The sequence below is a fragment of the Dipodomys merriami genome, unplaced genomic scaffold (genome assembly GCF_024711535.1).
Source record: "Dipodomys merriami isolate MVZ:Mamm:240054 unplaced genomic scaffold, mDipMer1.0.p SCAF_21, whole genome shotgun sequence".
Taxonomy (NCBI): domain Eukaryota; kingdom Metazoa; phylum Chordata; class Mammalia; order Rodentia; family Heteromyidae; genus Dipodomys; species Dipodomys merriami.
In genome coordinates this window covers 18,185,660-18,210,252 of record NW_027203493.1, presented here as the reverse complement: position 1 = coordinate 18,210,252, position 24,593 = coordinate 18,185,660, and the positions used below count along the sequence as shown (strand labels likewise).

General features: G+C 36.7%; 2 protein-coding genes across 3 annotated transcripts in view; one reads left to right on the top strand and one right to left on the bottom strand.

Moving 5' to 3' along the window:
* Positions 1 to 229: 229 nt before the first annotated feature.
* On the top strand, positions 230 to 16,878 carry Eif3m (eukaryotic translation initiation factor 3 subunit M). Of its 2 annotated transcripts, none has more exons than XM_070032650.1 (11): positions 230 to 311; positions 1,980 to 2,112; positions 3,830 to 3,968; positions 4,234 to 4,357; positions 4,519 to 4,613; positions 9,133 to 9,216; positions 9,704 to 9,803; positions 10,594 to 10,675; positions 14,743 to 14,886; positions 16,171 to 16,231; positions 16,686 to 16,878. In XM_070032650.1, the coding sequence occupies exons 1-11, from the start codon at positions 270 to 272 to the stop codon at positions 16,804 to 16,806; spliced, it is 1,125 nt and encodes a 374-aa protein (XP_069888751.1). In that variant the 5' UTR covers positions 230 to 269; the 3' UTR covers positions 16,807 to 16,878. The 2 variants fall into 2 exon arrangements, with proteins under 2 accessions (XP_069888751.1, XP_069888752.1); XM_070032651.1 differs by lacking the exon at positions 230 to 311 and adding an exon at positions 578 to 631.
* Positions 16,840 to 24,593, bottom strand: part of Ccdc73 (coiled-coil domain containing 73) — a 115,765-nt gene continuing 108,011 nt past the window's right edge. The window contains exons 17-18 of the mRNA XM_070032649.1: positions 22,280 to 22,413; positions 16,840 to 17,429 (exon numbers count right to left, since the gene is read on the bottom strand). Coding sequence (XP_069888750.1) covers positions 17,214 to 17,429; positions 22,280 to 22,413 — 350 coding nt within the window. The 3' untranslated portion in view covers positions 16,840 to 17,213. The remainder of the gene's footprint in view (positions 17,430 to 22,279; positions 22,414 to 24,593) is intronic.

Genomic DNA, 24,593 nt, shown 5'->3' with positions numbered 1-24,593 from the left:
CAGGGTTAGGGACGCTGAGGGCCGGCGTTCGGAGGTGGTCTGCGCGGCGACGTTCACGCAAGCACGCCTGCCACGCCCACAGCCGCCGCGGGAGCCAGAGGACTTCAGGCCCCGCCCCGTGACCTGCCCCGCCCCGTGGCCCCGCCCCTGCCCGGACCGGCGCGGGGGTGACCCGGAAGCGGTTGTGCGGCACTGAGGTTCTTGCCCTGTTCTCTTTTCCGGTTGGCGTGGTCTGCGTGTGTGGCGTCCGCGGCGCCCAGGCCTTCGCCATGAGCGTCCCGGCCTTCATCGACATCAGTGAGGAAGATCAGGTGCGCTCCGGGGCCGTGGGCACCGCCTCGGGTGGCGCGGGGACGGTCTCAGGGGCCGCTGCCGGGTCTGGGCCGGGCGCGTGGCACCCTGCCCGGCGGGCGGGGATCCGCGGGTTTCACCCCCGCGTGGGAGTCGCGAGGCCGCGGGCCCGGGCCGTGCGGCCCCGCCGCGGGTCGCCGGAGGGCACCGAGCCGCCATCGCCGTTCGTTGCCAGCCTCCTGCGAGTCGGGACTTGCAGCTGTCGTCGGTGTGGACCACCGTATTTTTCGGCTGATTAGGAATGGTGACTGCTTCCGTCCCTCGATTGCAGCCACTTCCGGTCTGCGGGGAAAGTCATTTTGTATTAAAGTTGCAAAAACTGCTCTTACTACTGTGTAATCACAAAGGCGAAGGAGACTGGTATTGTCATACGTGGACTGTTGTCTTCTGTTCTTGTTAGTGCAGGGATGAGATCTGTAACTTCAAACTATATTGTCAGTCTGTCCTTAAAGGCTCTGAGCCATTACGCCTGGAGCACCATCTGGATCTATACCGATCCTTGAAATTTACAGTTTGGGGTTTGCTCTTTGGTATTCAGGGCTGATGGCTGATGGATTTCGTTTTCCCCATAACAGAAGTTTTAACTAATCGGTTGGGAGCTAAACTAAACGTGAAATTATAGTAATTCTGTATCATTGAAAACTATTTCTCGAAGTTTTAGCTTCGTCCTTTTTTTCGCTTGCTACTCCACGAAGATGGGGGTTTTGGCTTCCACATCTTTGCTGGTCTAAGATAACTTGTGGGAATGTAAGAAAAATACTGATTTAACAAAGTAAACTTGCTACTCGTAATTGGTTATATATTACTTTAAAATAATGGGTTTTTCTTAACATATAAAAGGATTCATGAATGAAGATGCTCTTGTCATTGATCTTATAAAGCGTCATTTGTTAAGTTACAATATTGGTGTAATACATGAATTTCTAAGTAGCTATTCCTTTCAAGGAAGTACTTGACTGCTCCAGGTGTTAATATCTGGTCATATGGTCAGTATGATTGGCATTAAGATAGTAAATGCCCCAGAACCATTTGTGGCATGTTAGAATGGCATTATCATTATTATTATTATTACCATCATCTTGGGCCAGTACTGAGGCTTGAACTCAGAGTCTGGGTGCTGTTCCTTAGCTTTTTTCCACTCAAGACTTGAGCCACAACAACTCCACTTCTGGCTTTTTACTAGCAAATTAGAGATGAGTCTCACAGACTTTGCTGCTCAGGCTTGCTTTGAACTGCAGTCCTCACAGCTCCTGAGTAGCTAGGATTGTAGGTGTGAGCCACTGGTGCCTGGTCTCATTTTATTGTTTTTAAAGCTGTCTGCATTAATATTTGACTACCAAGTCTCAATACTATATGTAGGCAGTAGGGTAGAAAATGTCCAAATGAAAGTTTTCCTGGACAAACTGATTATTGTATTAGAAATACAAAATACAAGTGACAGGAGGCTCCATATAAATGGTAGGTAGTATCCCTGGAGCCACAGGCCTTGTAGAGGGAGGAAAACCTGTGGCTCCTATGGAAGAAGTGGGGGAGATGCCTTTTAAAGCAGATTAGTTAATACTTGTCTCTTTTTTTCAAAAGGTTTGAGACCTTATGTTTTGACATATATAACAACTCTGGTTCCACAGGCTGCTGAGCTTCGTGCTTATCTGAAATCTAAAGGAGCTGAGATCTCAGAAGAGAACTCAGAAGGTGGACTTCATGTGGATTTAGCTCAAATTATTGAAGCCTGTGATGTATGTCTGAAGGAAGATGATAAAGGTTTGTTTTTAATATTTTTTCTATTTCTTGATAATCATAAAAACAGACTTTAAGGTTTCAGTGGAGGCCAGCTTGAGCAAACAGAAATTCATGAACTATGTCAGCCACTGGCTGGGCATGATGATTTGCACCTCACACCTGCTATCACAGTAGTAGGGGAAAGCACCATGGCTGGCTGCAGTGGCACATACTTGTCATACCCAGAAAAAATAGAAAAATCACTAGGAGACTTGCAGCCCAGGCTGGCCTAGGCATGTAGTAAAACCTCAAAAATCAGTAGCTAGCTATGCATTAGTGGCTTACACCTATTATCCTAGCTGTACAAGAGGCTGAGATCTGACAATTGAAATTCAGAGCCAGCATGGGCAGCAAAGTCCATAACTACCTCCAATTAAGCAGCAAAAAGCTAGAAGTGGGAGGTTTAGCTCAAATGGTAAAGCACCAGCAATGAGCAAAATAATCCAAGTGAGAAAGAGATGCTGTGCTCTGAGTTAAAGCATCAGTAGTGGCAAAAAAATAAATAATAAAAATAAAAAATGTAATCAGTGGAAAAAGGGGCTGGAGGTGTGGAACCTGTGGTACCTGTCTAGCAATCAACAGGTCTGAATTAAATTTCTTTTTTGGGGGGAGAGGGGGGAGGTCCGGTCGTGGGGCCTGAACTCTGGGTTTGGGTGCTATCCCTTAGCTCTTCAGCTCAAGGCTAGCACTCTACCACTTGAGCCACAGTGCCACTTCTGGCTTTTTTCTTTTTGCTTATGTGGTGCTAAGGAATCAAACCCAGGGTCTCATGCATGCAAGGCAAGCGCTCTACCACTGAGCCACCTTCCCAGCCCTTTTTTTTCATTTTTGCACATTATTTGAGTTTATCTTATCTGTTAAACATGTGCAGTAACGTATTTTGAGAAAAACCTATTAGTATGTATATTTCTTGAGTGCTACTGCACATATGAAATGTTAATTTCAGAATGAAAAAAAAATCCTGTTAATAAAGCTTAAGTAATACCAAGCATCATCTTACTTTTAGGCTGATTTCCTACTTATTGAGTTTTAATATTGCATTCTGAAATCTCTGAAATTTAGAGATTAAAATTGGCATTGGAGAGAGCTGGGAAGGTGGCTCAGTGGTAGAGCGCTTGCCTTGCATGCATGAGGCCTTGGGTTCGATTCCTCAGCACCACGTAAGCAGGGGAAAAAAAAGCCAGAAGTGGCACTGTGGTAAAATTGGCATTGGAATAATATCTATAATACCTGAAAAAAATCATTTAACCAGAAAATTAATAGCTTTCTTTTCTGAATAATTCTTTACATAAGTACCAGGTTTTCCTCAATTCAGACAGCATTCTGACCTAAAACCTAACAAATAATACCTTTATCATTGAATACCTGCCAGTAAAATATTATAGAAGTTTGTATATGGACATGTATGTCACCTATCTTTTACTGGTTAGAAACCAAAACCTAGATAGCAGTTGCTGTCTTCTTTTATAAAATACACTGCTTTCTGAATGTTGCTGAGCAACAGTGCTTATTTAGATTGAATTCATAATACTGTTTGCAGCTTTCCATTGACAGAAAAGAGCCATCTAGTACTGTTTCATAGTAAGTAACCAAATGACATATTTTAATGTCTTAAGTATAATTTTTTCATTATTATGAGAATGCTTATTAGACACATTTCGTATTATAGCATCACTGTTGTGTTATTGTACTTGTGTAGATGTTGAAAGTGTGATGAACAGCGTGGTATCACTCCTGTTGATCCTGGAACCAGACAAGCAAGAAGCATTGATTGAGAGCCTATGTGAAAAGCTGGTTAAGTTTCGGGAAGGCGAGCGCCCATCTCTGAGACTGCAGCTGTAAGTTAAGATCTGAAAGAGGCCTGTCTGTTTTTATGGCACTACCTTTTAATGACTAAAAGCAAGAATTTTTGAAACTTTGACTGTCAGCTATGGCTCTTACTAGTTGTGACCTTGGGTAGTCATTTAACTTTTGTGTATCTTAATTCCTTCCTTGATAATAGGGAAGTTACTATTAGTACCATCTCAAGTTTGTTGCGAGAGCAAATAACTGAACTTAATATGGTGGTGTCTCATCTTAAACATTGTTTTACTTGTTAACCAGGCTAAGCAACCTTTTTCATGGGATGGATAAGAATACTCCTGTAAGATACACCGTGTACTGCAGCCTCATTAAAGTGGCTGCATCTTGTGGGGCCATCCAGTACATTCCAACTGAGCTGGATCAAGTGAGTTACTTATGGAACACTTGCTCTGCTTATACAAAATGTAGTTTTATATTGTAGCTAAAATAATAATCTGTTTTTTGTATCCTAAATGTTATCTTTAAATTGTGAAAATGCACTCTGCCATGATACTAAGTTTTCTCCTGTTGTGAATCTCATTGTAGGTGAGAAAATGGATTTCTGACTGGAATCTCACCACTGAAAAGAAGCACACCCTTTTAAGACTACTTTATGAGGCACTTGTGGATTGTAAGAAAAGGTATTCAAAAGTAGTGAACTTACAACTTAATAGGGAATATAAATAGGTGGGTGTGGTTTTTGAAGACTAGTAAAGCCAGTCATTTTTATTCTACTTTGTTCTCTACAGTTGTTATAAACCTATTTCTATAAATTGTACCTTCTAAATTAAAAGATAGTTGCAGAGATTAAAGTGTTTTACCTCATCTGTAAACTTGTTAAAAGCCGAACACTTGCTTTTGTTTTGGAATTAGTACGGTTGTTAATTCCAAAACTCTGTGTGACATTTGACTGGTTTAATTAATGGTGCTTTCATATCTTAGTACAGTCATGCTGTTGCTTTTGTTGAGTGGTGGTGAGGGTACATCAGTCAGAGGTTCTCACAGCTGGATGCCAATGGCTAATGCCTGCAATCTTAACAACTTGAGAGATTGAGATCTGGAAGGTTGTGTGCCAGGCTAGCCAGAGCAGAGAAGTCCATGCAACTCATTAAAACAGGAAGAAAGCTGCATGTGGTGATGCATGTCTGTTATCCCAGTTATGACAGGAAGCCTAAAACAGGTGGATTTCAGGACAGGTATGAATCTGGGAGAAAAGCAAGACCATGTCTCCAAATAATCAGTGCCAAGAAGACTGGAGGCATTACTCAGCAACTGGGAGGCAACTGCTAGGCATTGCCTAGCCAGGGAGGCCCTGAGTTCAAACCTAAGTTCTACTCAAAAAAAGACAAACCTAGTCCTACAATATTTATTATTCTTTATATGTACTTTTAGAATGCCAACAAATGCTAGCTCTCTGCTACTTGAGCCACAGGTCTACTTACAGCTTTTTTGGTGCTTAATTGGAGAGAAGAGTCTCCTGGACTTTCCTGCCTGGGCTGGCTTTAAACTGTAATCCTCAGATTTCAGCCTTCTGAGTAGTAACATTACAGGTGTGAGCCACCATCAACCCAGCCAGACCCAGCTTTTTAGTTTTCTAAGTTTTGTGCTAGCTTTTAGTGCCAAAATGTTTAATGTATTAGTATCAGCAAGAACAGTTACCATGTAAAAGCTAGATGTGATGCTCAAGCCTGTAATCACACTTACTTCACACTTACTTCAGAGGCAAAGATCAGGAGGATGGCACTTTGAGGCCATCCTAAACAAAAAAGTGAGACCTCATCTTAATTCAACAAGCTAAGCACAATGATGGACACCTGCCATCCAAGTTATACAGGAAGTATAGACACGATTTTGGTGCAGGCCTATAGAGGCAATAATTTTTACTAAAACTAAACAAAAAACTAAAAAGGACCAGAAGCAACTTTCAAGTAGTGCAGGGCCTGTCAAGCTAGCACAAGGACCTGAGGTCAAACTCAATACCACCAGAAAAAAATTGTTTCCTTTATACAGAGAATCTTTTAGTGGCTTTAGAGGAAAAGACAGTCAACTCCAGCACCATAGTACTCACTCTTCTATAGTAAACTCTTTGTATCCATGTTGCTTCCTGCCCCACCCCTACCCTCTTCACATCTACTTAGTTGTTGTGAGAAACACTTCCTAGTACCTTGTAGCTAGCTAACAGCACCACCCCATCCCTATTGTATTATTTTTCCATTGTGCTAGCTATTACTAACAGGTATCCTAAATATTTAATGTTTAGTATCCCCACAAGAACATAAGCTTCATGATAGTAGGGATATTGCTTTGTTACTAGAACAGTACATGACTCTGGTAGAAAACTGATATATATTTGTTGGGAGAATGACTATTCCCAAAACTAAACAGTGACAAAAAAGTCAGACACACAAGACAATAATATGAAGTGATAGTTTGAACTACAGAGTATATGCTCTTTCCAAAGACAGTCACATGAAATTATCATAACACTTTCCAAGTATAACAGCCTTGACTTTCCTCTAGTTTTCTGAAGTGAAAATTAGTTTGCAGTATTTGAATTTCAGGTCCTGTAAGAACAGATACAGCCCAGTGGACATTCTGTAGACCCAGTCCTGGCCTTTCAACAGTATTGTACCCCTTTTCCTCAGAAGCTCTTCTCTTGGCTGATTCCCACTGTGCTAGTTTTCTCCACCTCTTTGACAGTTCATTTTGGTACCTTTGTAAATGACTGGTCTTATTCCTTAGATGATTGGTATTACTCAAGCTGTCAGCCTAGAACCTTTCTGCTCACTTGGCTCCCTTTTCCTGGGTCATCTGATATGTTCCCATGGCCTCTATCACCTACAGAGTAACAGTCTAGGTCTTGAACCCAGACTGATCTTCCAAGTTTCAGATCTGTATGTCAACTGCTTCCTGTTTCTGTCTGTATGTGGCCCAGAGGTGCCACAAACTCAATGTAATCAAAATGAATTTAGCATTCACTTCTGCAAGTGAAGTCTCTGTGTTCTTACTAGCACATGGTCAATCTCATATCATCCTTAACATATACACCCCCTGCCTCCTTCATCTTCTTATTGAAAGTACCATATTTGGTTATTTCTGCCTTCACAGTAATTACCTCTCTATAAACCAGTACTATCTCTGAGCTTGTCACAGGTCTTCATTGGGCAGCCACTGCTGTTGTAAACTTCAGCATATTCCTTGGATATTCACTTTCTCCAGGTTATAGTACAAATTCTTAATATAGGGTATAATACCTCTCTCTGGGGCCTCAGCTTGGTGAAAGTGATGAAAGTCATTTTTGGATGGCTCAGTGACAGACTACAAAAGCTTTATATGAATAGTTCCTCAGCTTTCCTCTGTGTTAACACACATACCCCACCCCACATACCCTCTCTTGTTACATCACCTTGACATAATGAACCTGTGTCCGGGACACACCACCATGACCTTTCCCAGCTGGATAGTTAATGGCACCTATGGATGGGCCACAAGCTAAGAATGTTTTTTATTTAATTACTTTTGTTGGTTATGGGGCTTGAACACTGTCCCTGAGCTTTTGTGCTCAAGACTAATGCTCTGCCACTTTTGAGCCTCAGCTCCACTTATGGTTTTAGAATGGTTAATTGGAAATAAAGAATCTCATGGACTTTCCTGCTTTGGCTAGCTTCGTGATACTCAGATATCAGCTTCCTGAGTAGCTGGGATTACAAGTGTGAGCCACTAGCACTGGCAGTTTTTATAATCAAAGCAAGAGTAATATTACATGATGAGAACATTATATGGATACCATATTTTGGTGTCCATGAAGTTTTATGGGTAACACATGTGCTGACTCATTTCTGTACTGTCTCTGGCTACTTTTGTCAAGTTGAGTAGGTAGGTGCAGCAGAGATCTCAGCCTACAAAACCTAAAATATTGACTCCCTATTTCAGAAAGTATGTCCTTGTTAGACACGATCTAGTCCATACAACTTCATTTCTGCCAGAAACATTCCTTTTTGAGGCTCAGTTCTTTTTATAGCACCGTATTTTTATTTCTTTGTCAGTCATGGGGCTTGAACTGTGGGCCTGGGACTATCCTTGAGCTCAAGGCAGGCACTCTACCACTTGAGTCACAATGCCAGTTCCAGTTTTCTGGGTTTATTGGAGATAAGAGTCCCAGACTTTACTGCCCAAGCTGGCTCTGAACCACGATCCTCACATCTCAGCCTCCTGAGTAGTTAGGATTACAGGTATGAGCCACCAGCGCCTGGCCAAACATGCATTTTTATGAGAGCATTGAATGTCCTTTGTTAAATACAGGTGCAGGTTCAATGAAAACAATGAACTTTGTCAACCTTTGCACTCCCAAGAATATTCAGCACATAATGGGCACTGAGTGGGTGGAGTGACACCCAAAGAAGGAACTGGAATTAAAGACAATAGTTGATGCAGATGTGAAGAAAAAGTGTTATAGAGAAACCCAGGCCTGTTTTCTCCCACTACAGAGCTTTCTGAACTAGCTCAAGATTCATCGGTTAAAGGAAGTAATGAAGGGTGAAGACAAACCATTTTCTGAGTTCAAATGAAATGAATGTATTTAGCTACTTTATCCTCCTCTTGGCAGAAATCATTGATTGTGTGTACAATTCTAAGGATAATTTAATTGGAGAGATAGCTTAAACAGTTCTGTAAATATTTGATGTTGGCTCAGCGGCCATCCTTGCCTCAACAGTTTCCCATCCTGTGCCTTTAGTTCAGTCTTCTCTCATTCTGGAAAATCATCTTCCCCCACCTTTCACCAACAGCTTTTTACACAGCTAAGTCAAGAATAATGAGGGATATTTTATACCTTGGGTCTCTATTTACTTGTCATTTCTTGAGAGAGACTTCCTGCACACTTGATAAAGCAATCTTCCCTTTCTACTTTATTTTCTTGTGACTTGTGTTACTTCACCATTTATTTCCTTGATAGCATTTACTCATTAGTTATTTTCCCCTTAGTTTTATCTAGACTTTCATATTAAAAGGGAAGTGCCATGATTATTATTTCTTTTTTTTCCTTCTCTTTTGTAGACAGGGATGTGTCTTGTTCTCTATTATATACCATTACAGGTCTTGTCATGTACTTTTAACTGCGTGACAGTAACATTCAGTTCCTAAAGCAGTATTTCTTTTTAGTGATGCTGCTTCAAAAGTCATGGTGGAATTGCTTGGAAGTTACACAGAAGACAATGCTTCCCAGGCTCGCGTTGATGCCCACAGGTAATATTAAGCTTTGCTCTGATGAGAACAAGTATGGGTCTTACAGGCTGAACTGCCACATTCAAAATTTTGCTCCATACCTTATTTAGAACTTGCTGAGAAGTTACTTGTTCTTTTTGGGCTTCTTTCTAAATGATGACAAATAGGCATGATGGTATTATATGTGTCAGCGTTGGAGGGATGACTTATGAGAAGCCTATAAAGCACTTGACACATGGTACAAGGCAAGGTGCTGCTGCTTGCTCTCTGTTCACCTTGGTGCTTTCTCCTCAGCTTGTTTGTCTACCATCTATTTTATTTCATCATATTAAAACAAGTATATCTGCATTTTAAAGATTTATAAGCCTATTTGAACCTCTTGAACCTTTCTTGTAGTGTTGTATATTAGATTCTTGGTTTATTGAAAATATTTTGTGATCTGCAAAAGTATATATGGTTAGGATTTCAATACTCTGATCATACCTTTTTGTTTTGTTTTCTAACTAAGGTGTATTGTACGAGCACTGAAAGATCCAAATGCATTTCTCTTTGACCATCTTCTTACTTTAAAACCAGTCAAGTTTTTGGAAGGCGAGCTTATTCATGATGTAAGTAGTTGTTCAAGTCTCTTTTTTCCAAAACGTTACATGCTGGAGCAACAAGTTTGCATTAGACTTCTGTTTGCATTGATATAACTACTAGAGAGATCCTACTGCCTTTATATCCAGATCAGGCTGCTATTTAGGCCCACGTCTTCTCCACCACTAAAAACAGTGCTATTCTTCCTTACCGTCATCTCCTTAGTCCATTATGAACTTTGATAGTACACTCTTCTTTGAATTACTTCCAAATTGGGAAGATACATCTAATATTTTATCATAAGCCAGTTGCTACATGGTTTATGCTGTAATTCTAGCTACTTGGGAATCTTGAGATCTGAATATTGCAATTCAAAGCCAGTGTGTAAGACTCTTATCTCCACTTAACCACCAAAAAAAAAAAAACCAGCCATAAACAACCATGTATGCCTATACTTTCCTATAATCACAACAGTTAGAAGGCTGAAGGTTGAGGCTTGCAAGCTCAATGCCAATCTGGGCTACCTTTCAAGACCCTCTCAAAAATAAACCGAAAAACCCTCGTAAACATACTTTTGAAATGCAAGTATAAATACTTTTTTGATTATTTTCCATTGAGTTGTTCCATTCACACCATCCTTCATTGCTCATAGCATATTAATGAGCAATATGAAAGTAGATGACTTGAATGGTAATCTGATGAAACCACTGATTCTTCCCTAAAATATTTTCTTATTAGGTCAGTGGGGGGTGGGGGGAGGAACCTTGATTGTGAGTCTTAATTCTGTTTTAATGGCTTTTTTTCCTTGTCTCTTTTTAGCTTTTAACCATTTTTGTGAGTGCTAAATTGGCATCCTATGTCAAATTTTATCAGAATAATAAAGACTTCATTGATTCACTTGGTAAGTTTTGGGATTTTGATGAGATAGAAAGATGGGATCATGCTACTCTGTAAAAGTTGTCCACTGTGAGACCCTGCAAATATACTTCAGGCTTTGTATGTAGATTACCCTAATGAGTGCTGTGTTATAGAACAGGGACCTACATTAACAGTTGAAAAGATGACCTAAGGATGAATTAGGAACCAGAAACAAAGATATAAACAGCATTAAAAAAAAATTTTTTTAGACAAGAGCAGGAACCAGAAACAAAGATATAAACAGCATTAAAAAAAATTTTTTTTAGACAAGAGCAGGAAACTAGCTAGTAAATAACCTAGATCTTTTTCACTTCCATGAAGTCTTTAGGCCCTTCTAACTCTGCATTACTGTGATTCTCATTAAATTCTAGCAAAAAAAAAAAAAAAAGGTGTGTTTAGAAAAGAGACAGATAAAAATAGTTTCATTAATAATGTGTTTTTAAAATTGGTGAGAGAAGGTGCAGAAAAGTAATTGAAAGAATTTTTACTTTAGTTATAATGGGAGGTGTGGGGGGAGATGAGAAGGGGAAACAAAGGAGGAGGCAACAATGCTTGATAAGAAATGTATTCAGGGGCTAGGAAGGTAGCTCAGTGGTAGAGTGCTTGCCTTGCATACATGAGGCCCTGGGTTCGATTCCTCAACACCACATAAGCAGAAAAATCTGGAAGTGGCGCTATGGCTCACGTGGTATAGCACTAGCCTTGAGCTGAAGAGCTGATAGACCAGTGCCCAGACCCAGAGTTCAGGCCCCACAACCAACAAAAATAAAGTTGTTTAAAGAGTGTGTATATGTATGTACATAAGTATGCGTGTGCAACATTATTTTCTAGATACATTGTGATTTATATTTTTGACTGCTATTTGTTCTTAATAGATGTAGTTAAAAGACTGTAACAGTTCTTTTCCCTCCATAGTATTTCATTCTTGCTTGGACACCACCCACACATTCCCTCCCACCCAACTCCCTTCACCCATTACCCCACCTCATCCATCATCATGACCCATCTGCCCAAAATTTAAGAATTACAGAAGATGTACCATTATTAATTAGATCTAAAGAAATAGAAATGAGAATGTATTGATTTTACTCAATTTCAATAGAAATGTTGCTGGGCCTCCATTTCATTGAAGACAGTATAAAAATTCTGATTTTGATCTTTAAATTTCATTACCTTAATTCATCAGATCTCAGAAAATTGAATAACTTCAGTATTTTCATTGTCTTTCAGAGATTTTTTTAAAATTACAGACTACTTAAAAAAGTTGCAACTTTACAAGATTCTAATTGTAAAACTACTAAGTTCTTGCGTTTGTTTTGTCGGTTTTTTGACAAGATCATCAACTATGAAACTAATGGGCTTATTTTTCTGTTAGGCAATAACCAAAATCCCTTAGAGGTTGACTATGTTTCATATTAAAACTGAATTATAACTTTCTTGGTTGAGGTGTAGATGAAGAAGAGTATAATTATAATCTACTTGACTAGACTTAGCCTAGTCTTAGACCAGACTTAATTCCTGTCATCTGTAAATCTGTGCAGCCATTGGGATTGGGAAAGATTGATTTATTTGATAGTAAGGCAGTTGAAATATAACAAAGATTTAAATAGATGCAAAAGCATGTAGAATGCTTTGCCAAGTGCACTAGACCCAGAAAACCACATTCTGTCCCAGTTAATTTGTTTTGTGGCATGAAGCTGTGTGATGGAATGTTAATGTCAGCATCCTCTTTATTTACGCACCAAGGCAAAAGGAGTAGTAATTAACACTTTGACACTCCCCCATTGATGTGTAATTGACTGTTTCAAAGGAGCACTGGTTCATAAGCTATTGCATGCATTAAAACTGCGTTTTCTATATTGCAGCATTTTAAGACGGGTCAGTGACAATGCAGAAATTGCTCAATGGTGCACATTTTTTTATTACTGCATTAAGCTCTTGACATATTAGTAATGAATAAATGTTTCCATAAAATTAGATTTTTTATAACTTTAAAATTGAAATATGACACACAACATTGTGCCTTTCTCTTTGAAGGTAGTATTCTAGTTTTATGAAACAAATAAAGCTTCCTGTAAATCTTTAACTCATACCTTACCTGCTTGCTTAACAGTTTGATGGTTAGAACAAAAGCACAAGAGGCTTTAAATTTGGTTTATTTTAAAGTAGTTACTTTAAGCATTTATTTGAAGTGTTTTTAGACATAAGTTTCCACATGTAAAATAAATAAGAATTTTATATAGTTTATCCTAGAAATAATCTTCATCCCTTTGATATGCTTATTTCACTTGCATTAAGGTTGTACCTATATAAAGTAAGAGTGAAATTTAAAGAATACTTTTAATTGGATTTTAGAAATGTCAGAAGCTTCAACTCATTTTGTCATATTCAAAGAAGATATATGCCCATAGAAGTAGAATATTTAGGAATTTTTGAGCTTCTGTAATGTTTTATTTTTATATAATTATTATTACATATTATTGATGGGAAAAAATTCCTAACATTGCTAACTTATTGTGCCAGCTGGAAATCAGATTCCCTAATCTGTTTGATTTTGAACATCTATGCAAATTAAGAATCTTCTATTAGCAATTTGTTCATATTAAAATGCCTTGGAGAAAACATTTCATTAAAAGTTTATGTTTGGGGTTCTTAATGTAGTAAGCATTTGTTACAGCTGAAAATTGATTCCACAGGTGGTATCAGGGTGTTAAAGCATGTATTTTTTTATTAACACTGACAACTTGGGGCAGTAGTATCATTATCTTGTGTCAACTGAATTGCCCTAACATGTCCACATGTAATCTGGTCTTATCCAGTTGTTACCTTCTTGCTTCAGAAAGTTAATCAGCATCTGATTTGCATTTGTTAATTAGGGTTAATGTGCACTAATTGATTTTTTTGATGCTTGTAGATTACCATTAAACCCAGTTAACAATACTTACTTTTGCACCTCATTCATTTGAGTTATGATGATCATGTTTTTTGTTGAATCTGTGCCAGATAGGAAGACTGTATCATAATTACAGCTAATTAACAGATGATCATGTGCTACATTAATGAGGTTTCTCTAATAAATGAATGTTATAAATTTCATTTTAGAGAGTGCTCAGACATAGAACTTTTTTAGCAATACAGACTTAGACTGAGTTTATTTGCTGAGTTTATGTAATTTCAAAGTTGAAAAAAGGAACATGCAAATCTATATTCGTTTAAAAAATTTTATAATACGATTAGAACAAATACATAAGATATACTTTAATTCTGTTTCAGCTTGGAACCATGATATAATTTAGATATGTAGAATTTTTAAATTATTTTTTCCTTTAAGTGCTTTGTTTTATAAATGGACCTAAGTTCTAGGCCTTGGACAACTGCTGACTTTGTAACTTTAAGTTAGTCATTTGATCTCTTTGGTTTTGTTTTTTAAAGTAAAAGAATCATATTTTTAAACTTTCTTCCTAGGCTTAACTACAACAGCATGTTTCATTAGAAATTATAACACAAACTTTGATATAGTTTCCTACTTTTTTCCTTATAAGGAACAGATAATTTTATTTAGTATTAAAGTATATTGGCCTATAACTGCATATATACTTATGTAATATATGTATGTATGTTACAAATACTGAGCACATTTTTGGCAAGTTTTGATTTTTAATATTAGATCCAGAGTAGCATAACAGGAAATGAAGTATTTTTATAACTGAAAATAAAAATGTTAAGAATGTTAAATGAAAAGAAACATTACAAAAAATAAGTGTGTGTGTGTAATGCATTTGTAAAAATTATCAGGGGGGTGTTATGGTATATCCATATATCTATACATATACTAAACAAATTCACCCCTCAACCATATTCCTGTTCTTCCCCTACCTCCTTTCCAATTTTGAAAATAAGTTTTAAACACTATAATGTCAGTTCATGGTTTGCAAAAATAACTTTATTCTAAATGCTCAGTGATTTCTACATCTTAACTCAAAGAGTTATAATTGTGTAGATGTTTCATTAATTTAGGTACTCAACAAGTTTCACTATTGTGTTATTCAGGCCTGTTACATGAACAGAACATGGCAAAAATGAGACTGCTTACTTTTATGGGAATGGCAGTAGAAAATAAAGAAATTTCTTTTGATACAATGCAGCAAGAACTTCAGATTGGAGCTGATGATGTTGAAGCCTTTGTTATTGATGGTAAGACAACTAGAACTTTTTTTTCTTACTACGTAGAAATTTGTATTTTTACCTTGAAATGAAACTTACGTTAACAAAGCAGATTGTTTTGTAGCAAATATATATGTTTATTTTATTTATTTTTATTTATTTTTTGGTCTGGTCGTGGGGCCTGAACTCTGGGCCTGAGCACTGTCCCTCAGCTCTTCAGCTCAAGGCTAGCACTCTACCACTTGAGCCACAGCGCCACTTCCAACTTTTTTTTTCTGCTTACGTGGTGCTGAGGAATCGAACCCAGGGCCTTATACTGCAAGGCAAGCACTCTACCACTGAGCCAACTTCCCAGCCCCAATATATATATATGTTTAATTGATAAGCAAATACATTTGTAGATTGAAAATTCAGCAGACATTGGTTTGGGTGTTCTGCCTTGTAAAATTGCATAAATCGTAGTCTTTTAGGTGTTTGAAAGCATAGATTTAGCATCAGATGTAGGTTTAAGACTAGATTTTCTTTGTTGGTTATGGAAGAATTCACTTGTAATTATGAGTTCTAAATGAATTAATGTAGATAAATTACGGTTCCTGGCACATAGCAAGTACTTTGCAAATATTAAACATTGCCAATTTTTTTTTATAATTAGGTCAGAAATAAGATTTCTTCCTCAACAATCACATTATAAAGTAATTGAGTTAATCAAGAATTTTCCCCCATTTTTTGATTTAAAAGCCGGGAAGATAATAAATTAAAATCTATAGAGGCGTTGACATCATTTCTAATGATGTAACTCTCAATAGTCATCTAAGAGTAAAGAGTAAAACCTTAGTAGGAAATTACTTCACCTGCTGTGTACAATTATAGGAAGAACTGGAATTATTTTTGTTCTAGTTCCTGCACTGGGTCCTTGTACTCCTCCTCACAAGTCGTGCTCTACTACTTGAGGCACACCTCCACTTCTGGCTTTTGTCTAGTTAACTACAGTGAATCTCTCCAGTCTTCCTAGCCTGGCTCAGAACCTTTGTACTCAGATCTCAGCCTCCCCAATTGCTAGGATTATAGATGTGAGCAACTGGAGTCTAGCTATAACTAGAAGTCTAAAACTGTATAGTAATAATTGAGTAGATTGACCCATCAGCCATAGGACTGTCAATTACATAACCATCCTCTTAATTGCAGTATATTGCTTTTCTTACAAGATTCACAGAGTTATTTTATAAAACAAAGCAAATTTTTATTGTATTTTGTTTTAACTGTCTTTCTTAGAAAGTTTCTGTATGACATATCTTATGAAAAATCTTTTTTCAGCAGTGAGAACTAAAATGGTCTACTGCAAAATTGATCAGACCCAGAGAAAAGTAGTGGTCAGGTAAGATATTTAATATGTTGCTGCTTTTTGTAGAACATTTAGTTTATTCTGATCATTTATTTCATGAAAATATTTAGAGAACCAAGGTGGTATTCTGTTGACTGTAGTTAAATAGTGGCTGTTTATCATAATTTTATTAAAGTTCAAACTGAATGTGATTAGCTTATTTAATGAAAGAGTCCTATTTTCCAGCACATTTCATTTAATGACTGAGCATTGTCTAGAATACTAATGACTTTTGAGTCTGTTTTTGTAGTTGGTGAGAATAGAAGGTTTAGAATCAATATGGCAAAAACTATTTTTTTAAATAAGCATCTGATTTTTAAATTCTCTAATTTTAAATTGTCTGTTATTAAAGGTTTGCTTTTAAGTAGATTCAAGTGTGTACTATGATGAAAGTATACGAGAGGATAGAAGATTGACTAATATTTTGTTTTAATTTTTTGATTTTTAGTCATAGCACACATCGGACATTTGGAAAACAGCAGTGGCAACAACTGTATGACACACTTAATGCTTGGAAACAAAACTTGAACAAAGTGAAAAACAGCCTTTTGAGTCTTTCTGATACCTGAAATTTAATGCATACAATTTTGTTCTTTTGGGGGAAAAAAAAAGAAATCCTAGTAAAATATACTAAAATCTTTTATAGTCTGGACATTTGTTCTCTCAAAGTTAAAGTATAATCGAAAATGCCAGGAATTAGAAAGTTATAGATTATAACTTGGAAAGAATTACATGCAGAGGGGAAGACAGTAAATAAAGCTAATTAAGGGGATGTGGATACTAACAGCTAACTCAGCTAATCTAGAAATTATTATTGATATATTTGCAGAATAAATACATAACAAAACTATCACATTCAAAAAACTGGGAAACTCAAGACAACTGTATAGCTTTATATGAAGTTTTCACTCCAATAAAAATTATGCCAGTGTTTCACTCATATCATTTCACCAGTGAATGCATTTATCAACACTACTCAGTCTATTTTTTCCAACATCTCTTCTGCTTTTCTTTTTTTAGATTGGTTGTCATTTTCTGCACTTAGGAAATCTGCAATTTCAGTTAGTTGATTTGTAACATGATCCTGCCAATCATCTTCATCAGAAATGGCAGCCAGATCAAGAATAGCTTTAACCTTGATTGCTTGATAATGGCTTTGTAGCACAGGTGAAATCAGAGCCTTTCCTTTTACCTAAGAAAGATGGAATTTATTTTGTCTTTGAAAAAAAACTGGTAAGCCTCTTAAATTGTCAGTATTTAATACAGCCAACATCTCTGTAGCTAACAATGACATTAGTAGTTTTAGCACACACAATAAAATCCTGTACAATGTGAATATGTGTTTTTATGTGGTAGTTCTGCAAAATCTAATCAGTTCCAGGAATACCACATTTCTAAAAGTCTTGTGTTTACAATGAAAGAAATTTATACAGGTAAAATCTAGTTTCATTTTTCACACCTTTTCCAAACATGTCTATTTTTGTGTCTTCCATCAAAACTGGTGGAAACCTAAACATTCAAATGGAAGTAAATAGTCAAATATTTGTTAGAAATTTAAAAATAGAAAAACCTATGTAAAAAACTAAAAATTATTTGTAATTCACTACCCAAAATGTTGAGACCAACATTTTACCATTTTGTACAAGTCTTTTTTCCCCTTTTTTTAGCATTTTTTATCTCTATAGAATTTCCTATCTTGCCTTTTCCTATGACTAGGTTTTAGAGGTCTTTGAAACTTTTATTTATTTATTTTTTTTTTGGGGGGGGGTCCAGTCGTGGGGCCTGAACTCTGGGCCTAGGCGCTGTCCCTCAGCTCTTCAGCTCACTTGAGCACCACTTCTGGCTTTTTTCTTTTTGCTTATGTGGTGCTGAGGAGTCGAACCCAGGGCCTCATGCATGCAAGGCAAGCGCTCTACCTCTGAGCCACCTTCCCAGCCCCTCTTTGAAACTTTTAATAAGCAATTGTCTGTGGCAGCAAAAAAAAACAAAATCCCTTTTATTAACTGTGTAATGATTTAACTATGTTCTATTGAATGTTGAAATTGTCTTCCAGTTTATCCAATCAAAAATAGATTAGCGGTCTGGAGATGTACCTCAGCATCTGTAGCGAATTTAGCATAGTAAGATGGAGGCCCTAAATTCAAACCCCAATACTGAAGAAAAAAATAAATTTTAGGTAATTTCCTGTGAAAATCTGATAGAGTCCCAGATTTAGTGTATTCATCTTTGCTAAATACCTTTTAGATAAGTTATTGTGCTTTACGTATAAGAAAAATGTATGTGTGTTTTAGAAAAAATGCATGATAAGAATCACATTAAAGATCCCAAACATTCAACATTTTGTTGTAATTCTTCTAGACTTAAGTGTGTTTGTGTGTGTTATGTGTCAGTAGTGGGGCTTGAATTTAGGTCCTCAAGCTCTCACAGCTGATGCTCTACCACAGGAATCATGATTCCAGTTCTGGCTTTTTGCTGGTTAATTAGAGATAAGTGTCTAGACATTTTGTCTGGCTGGGCTGGTTTCAAATCTCAATCCTTAAGAATTCGGCTTTCTGAATAGCTATGATTATATTCTTTTAAAAATATTTTTATGAGGTTTGTGTTGCAGTACTAAAACAATTTTAGCATTTACTTATTTCTTACAGATCTGTTAGGACTCCATCATATATCCTATAATTTAATATACTATTGGATGCCTACAATTTAAGAAAGTGATCACTTTCAGAAACTAGGCTATACTAGTCATTTGTCCATAAATTCTTGTGAAGGCCTTTGAGCACTGCCTTAAAATCTTTCCAGTTTGGTGAAAGTGCAGTTTAGTAACATTTTAATTCTTAATATGAAATTAGAGTAATAAATTCATTTTTAAATGTTAGGATCTGCTGGGCACTGGTGGCTCATGACTCAGTATGTGAGAGTCATAGTTCAAAGCCAGCCTGGGCAGAAATGCTCATGAGACATTTCCAATTAACCAGCAGAAAGCCAGAAGTGGAACTGTGGCTCAAATTAGAAGAGTGCCAGCCTTGAGCACAAAAATTAAGGAACAGTACCCACGCCTTGAGTTCAAGCCTCAGTACTGGCACACTGAATGACTGAATGAATGGTTTGTAATTAACCAGTTCCCTAACTATTGCTATAGTTGACTCCCTGAAAAATTATACGACACTAGTTGGGTTGAGAACATGTTCGTAAAAGGTGACCAAGAGATTGGGCATGTCTTAGTCTTTATGAGCCTCGTTTTTTCAGCTTCTTTTAGATCCTAGATTTTATTACTGTAAAGAGGTAACTGGTATAGAGTAAAAATGTGTATAAATGTATGAATTTCTGGTAATTCTGGCCTAAATATTCAAACCCTATTTAACTCAGAACCAAAATGGATTCTAAGAAACCCACATAATAGTGAGATTAGATGAGGAGAGAAAGATCAAATATAAAACTTGATTGTCTTTCAAACTCAATCTTATTTTACCAGCAAATTGGCAATTTCCAAAAATTCTGATTCTTTTGCTTTTTAATTTCTGATTAAAAGGAAGAACATATTTACACCTATATGCTTTAATTTCTTTTCCTTAACAACCCACATAGTGAGGGGATGGAGCGGAGATTCACCTTAAAGAAACAAGGTAAAATGTAGATTAAGATTTTACTTACCTAATGAAATTTCTCCTATTTATCATAACTAAGGTTCCTGTAGCCTACTGCAATAATTTTAGTTCCAGCTATTGCCAGTCATGTTGTCATATGTCTTTCTCTTCCCCTTTCTATACTTCTTCAGAAATTTTGCTGTTTCCTACTGCTTCCTACCTGACATTTCTTATAGCTTTAATACTATTTCATTTATTTCTGCCTGGGATTAAATATATGAAATGAATAGACTTACTCTAGGCCCTTTCTACATTTTCATTCTGAATATAATCAATACTGTAGTAGACTACCAACCAGACCCAAGAAGAAAACAAGACTCTTTTCAAGTGGTTCTGGTTTCACATGTACAAAGTAAATTCGCACCTAGTATCTACATTAAGTTTTACAGAATTGTGCAGACTACAGAAAGAATGCGGTGAAAAAGAACTTTTTTGGCTGGAAAAAAAGTTCACTTGGCATAAAATTCACTTGTCTTTATAGTCTGCAAACTATGCAAATAATCAGGCCAGGGGTGGTGGTTTAACATGAGCTACTCAGAAACTGGAGGATCATGTTTTGAAGCATGCTCAGGCAACAAGCCCATCTCAACAAACTTTACAGGTGATTCACAACTATAATCCTAGCTATAATGGTGATAGAGGTAGGAGGCTCACCCTGGACAAAAAGCTTAATCTCTAGCTTAAAAAAAAAAAAGATAAAAAGGTCTGGTAGTGTGCCTCAAGTAATTGTTGAGTGCCTGCCTGCCTAGCAAGTCAAAGGCCAAGTTTAAGTGCCAGCACTGCCTACCCACACAAAAGACAAGGGGTACTGTAGGCCAAATTGCCTCAACAGCTCAGTTTCATCATCACAGGGCAAAAAAAGACAACTGAGTGTGGATTTGCTATAATCAGATTTTACTTCCACAAGATCTACTTCTGGACTTAGCTACATTATATTGGTAACTTAAGCTTAACCTAGGATATAGTGCTTACTATTGTGCTTGACAAACACTAAGATACATATTTAGAAAACACATTAATATGCATATTTAGAAAACAATCTAGCCAGTGTTTTATATTTAGCAACGTGGTTTGTTTTGTTTTGTTTTTAATGAAATGTTTTCTATGATAGTTGAGGAAAACACAGTAACATCTGACTCAGACCCAACCATATAGCCTGGGTGTGCTGTAGATCAGCTCTAAATGACCCTGGGAAATCACTGCACATCTTGGATTAAGTAGAAAAAGAGTTATTTATCTTACAGGATGTGGGACTATTTCTTTGAGGTCTCAGAAACAGCATTAATTACTACAGTTAAGAACACCAGGAATTAGACACAGAACTTCCCGATTAGGTTAGTTATAAAAATAGGCTTTCTAGATATTTAAATTTCCATTGCACTAAGATGTATGGGATATCTAGCTCTGATCTCAAACTTTCTCCTTGATTCTCTGATTTACCCAGTTGTTCCAAGAAAAAAAAAAAACATAGTTTTGCTAATGCCAAATTTATGACTCCAACTACCCTGTGTCAGTACTTACACATACCAAGTTGAAAGTAGACCTCTGTCTCTTAAGTCTGGTTATGAAAATTTGAAAAGGATAGGATGTTCCTGATTTTTTGCTTCAGTTCTTAATTTGAGATTTCTCCAATTCAAAAAAAGCAAAAATACATTTTTAAAGAGCTGTTATTTGCTAAGGATGTGTTGATTTTATCATTTTATGCTACAGGAAAAAGTGTGCCTCTAAAATATAATCATTTCTAACATTTGAAGTCACCTTCTAATCAGTTACTGCCCATACTCTTCTTTTTGGAAAACTTTGAGCTCTACACTTTTTCTTGCTTACATTTTGCAACAGAAAACAATAAAACGTACACATTTAGCTAAATAACCTGTCAACTATATTTAGTTAGGAGTCATATGACCTCTACAAATACTCTGCTTAATACATCTATACTTAGGATATATCATGTTATATTTCAGTTATTTTATCCTATCATCCTCTATATTCTAATTCAAAATCCTCACTTTCCGAAAATAACAAATTAAACTAGGTGTAACAAAAGCAGCTAAGCTTGACTTGCTTATTTTTAGGCATCTTTTGTTAATAAAAATATTTGGGTGTTCAGAATGTACTATTTGTAAACTGATGTGACTAAAATGTACAAGTAAATAATAGGATGTCATCATACTCTCCTTTCCAAAACAAGCTGGATTCTATCTATTTGATTTACACACTGTGACTTTTTCCTGCTGTTTTCTATCAACCTTAACTGTGAAAAATGGTGCCGTGTTGCCCTCTTGATATTATTTTGGAGATCAGTTAGGCCTTAAAGCATCCAGATACATATAGTACTACACATATCTATAGAATTAGCTCACTGAGTTCTGCTCAGTAATATTTTTAATTGACTTACATGTTCTGTGGGAAAAGAAGAATCATAAAAAGGTTTTGCAACTGCATTCCTCTCTTCACTGGGCTCCCCCTGGGGATCTGGATGGTTACTCCAGTTAGTCAAAGTGTCAGCAACTCTGTTAATGCTGGTAGTGTCTGATTGACAAAGAGGAAATGGCAACAACTGAATTTTGTTCTCTAGATACTCATTTTAGTAACGACTTTCTCTCCCATACTCTTGTATTTAGAAAGTATTTTTTTCCTTTTACTTCATATCTTAAAACCTGCTGGTCACCATAATTTCACATTAAAAAGTGAAATTGGATAAATAGCTTCTGAAAGAAAATAGCTCAGAAAATTGCTACCTTTATTCCTGTTTACTGTATTACACATGTAAACAACTCTGCAATGACCATTTTACCAATATAGAATATTGAGAAAGACTGAACGTTTATAAACTATATTTGAAGAAGCTGCTATCAAAATAACTCAACAAAGACTGGTTACAAAGGTAAAGAAAAGGTTCATCGAGCTTCAATAAATAAAGCTGATTTAAAGAAACATACTGTAAAGGTTACAGACATAACATGCTTAATAAACGTTCCAAATTCAATTCAAAATTTTAGATGTCTTTCATATTTTCCTTATAACATTGAAATGGCACTGGGAAAATTTATATTTATTAGGCCAGCCCCTGAGGCAGAACTTAATTCAAAATTAACACAATCTAAAATAACATTTCACTGGGAATCAGTGGCTCATGGTTTGAAACCAGCCTGGGCAGTAAGGTCCATGAGACTCATCTCCAACAAAGTACTCAGAGTCCTGTGGCTCAAATGCTAGAGTGCTAGCCTTGAACACAAAGAGAGGAGGCTCAAATGCTAGAGTGCTAGCCTTGAACACAAAGAGAGGACAGTGCCCAAGCCCTGAGTTCAAGCCCCAGGACCAGCAAAAAATAAACTAACATTTTGTTACAAAATAACAATACTACAAATGTCATTTTGTGTATGTTCATCTTTACACATTAATATATAATCCTTTACATTCAAGATTATAGTGTGGGAAATGAAGTTAACATTTCAGCATTTTGTTTTATTGTGCTAGTAAACATGGCATATTTGTTTTATTTTTAATCTCCAAATATTTTTTAATTTTTTTCTCAATTTTCTCTTTAAAAGCCTATAGAGGACCATATAAAGCTTTTCTGTATTTTACTGCATTTCTTCAACAGTTCTAAGTGCATTGTTAAATAGAGTTCCTTAAAATTAGTGAGGACATGGTGGCTACTCCTGTTGTCACAGCACTGAAGCTGAGGCAGTATTGTGAGTTTCAAGCCAGCTTGAACTACCTTACAAGAGCCTATCAAAAACAGATTAAATTTTTCAAAAATCTCAATATGTCATCTCAAGAATCTTGATTATGAGACTTATTAACAAACATTTTTCTCATTGCTTTTTATCTTCAGTTTATAACTAGTCATATGTAATGTTTGTAAATATTCATATAAAATATTCATATAAAAATAGAGAACGTAGGCCACAGTGTACCTATCACCCAGCTTCAGCCCATTAAGTCATATTGATCAAATTAACTCTACTCTTTTTTTCCTGGAATATTTTATTTTATTTATTTATTTTATTTAGTCAGTAGTGGGGCTTGATCTCTGGGCCTGGGCGCTGTCCCTGCAACTCTTCAGCTCAAGGTGAGCACTCTACCGCTTGAGCTACAATGCCACTTCCGGTTTTCTAGTGGTTTATTGGAGATTAGAGTCTCACAGACTTCCCTGCCCAGGCTGGGAACTGTGATCCTCAGGTCTCAGCCTCCTGAGTAGCTAGGATTACAGGCATGAGCCACTGGTGCCCAGCACCTGGATTATTTTAAAGGAAAGCTTAGACATGTCATTTCATGTGCTCATTTTTTAAGAATAAAGTAGTCCACCATCCTCTTAAGCTATTTAATATTTGAATGTATTAATATAGGTACATAGGTATTGAGGCATTCAATATAAAGTATTTCAGACAGTAACAGATGTAAATAATATAAAATTCTTCTGTTGTACTATTAGAAAACAAGAACAAGCTAAATTTGTGGTGCTGGCAAAAGAATAGAAACAAGTAGAAAAACTGCAGGGGGAAAAAAAAAAACTAGGGAAGAAAAATGACAACCATAGGTGGCTCACACCTTTAATCCTACTGAGGAGGCTGAGATCTGAGGATGGTGGTCCAAAGCCAGCCAGGAAGGAAAGTCCATGATACATGTACTTCTAATTATCAACCAAAAAGCCGAAGTGGAGCTGTGGTTCAAGTGGCAGAATACTAATCTGTGAGCAGAAATTG

What these genes read in the sequence shown, in the direction of transcription:
- Eif3m (XM_070032650.1), top strand. Translation starts at nt 270, where the DNA reads ATGAGCGTCCCGGCCTTCATCGACATCAGTGAGGAAGATCAG. An exon ending in TCTGAAGGAAGATGATAAAG is followed by an intron (nt 2,113 to 3,829) that starts GTTTGTTTTTAA and finishes GTACTTGTGTAG; the next exon opens with ATGTTGAAAGTGTGATGAAC. An exon ending in TGAAGCCTTTGTTATTGATG is followed by an intron (nt 14,887 to 16,170) that starts GTAAGACAACTA and finishes ATCTTTTTTCAG; the next exon opens with CAGTGAGAACTAAAATGGTC.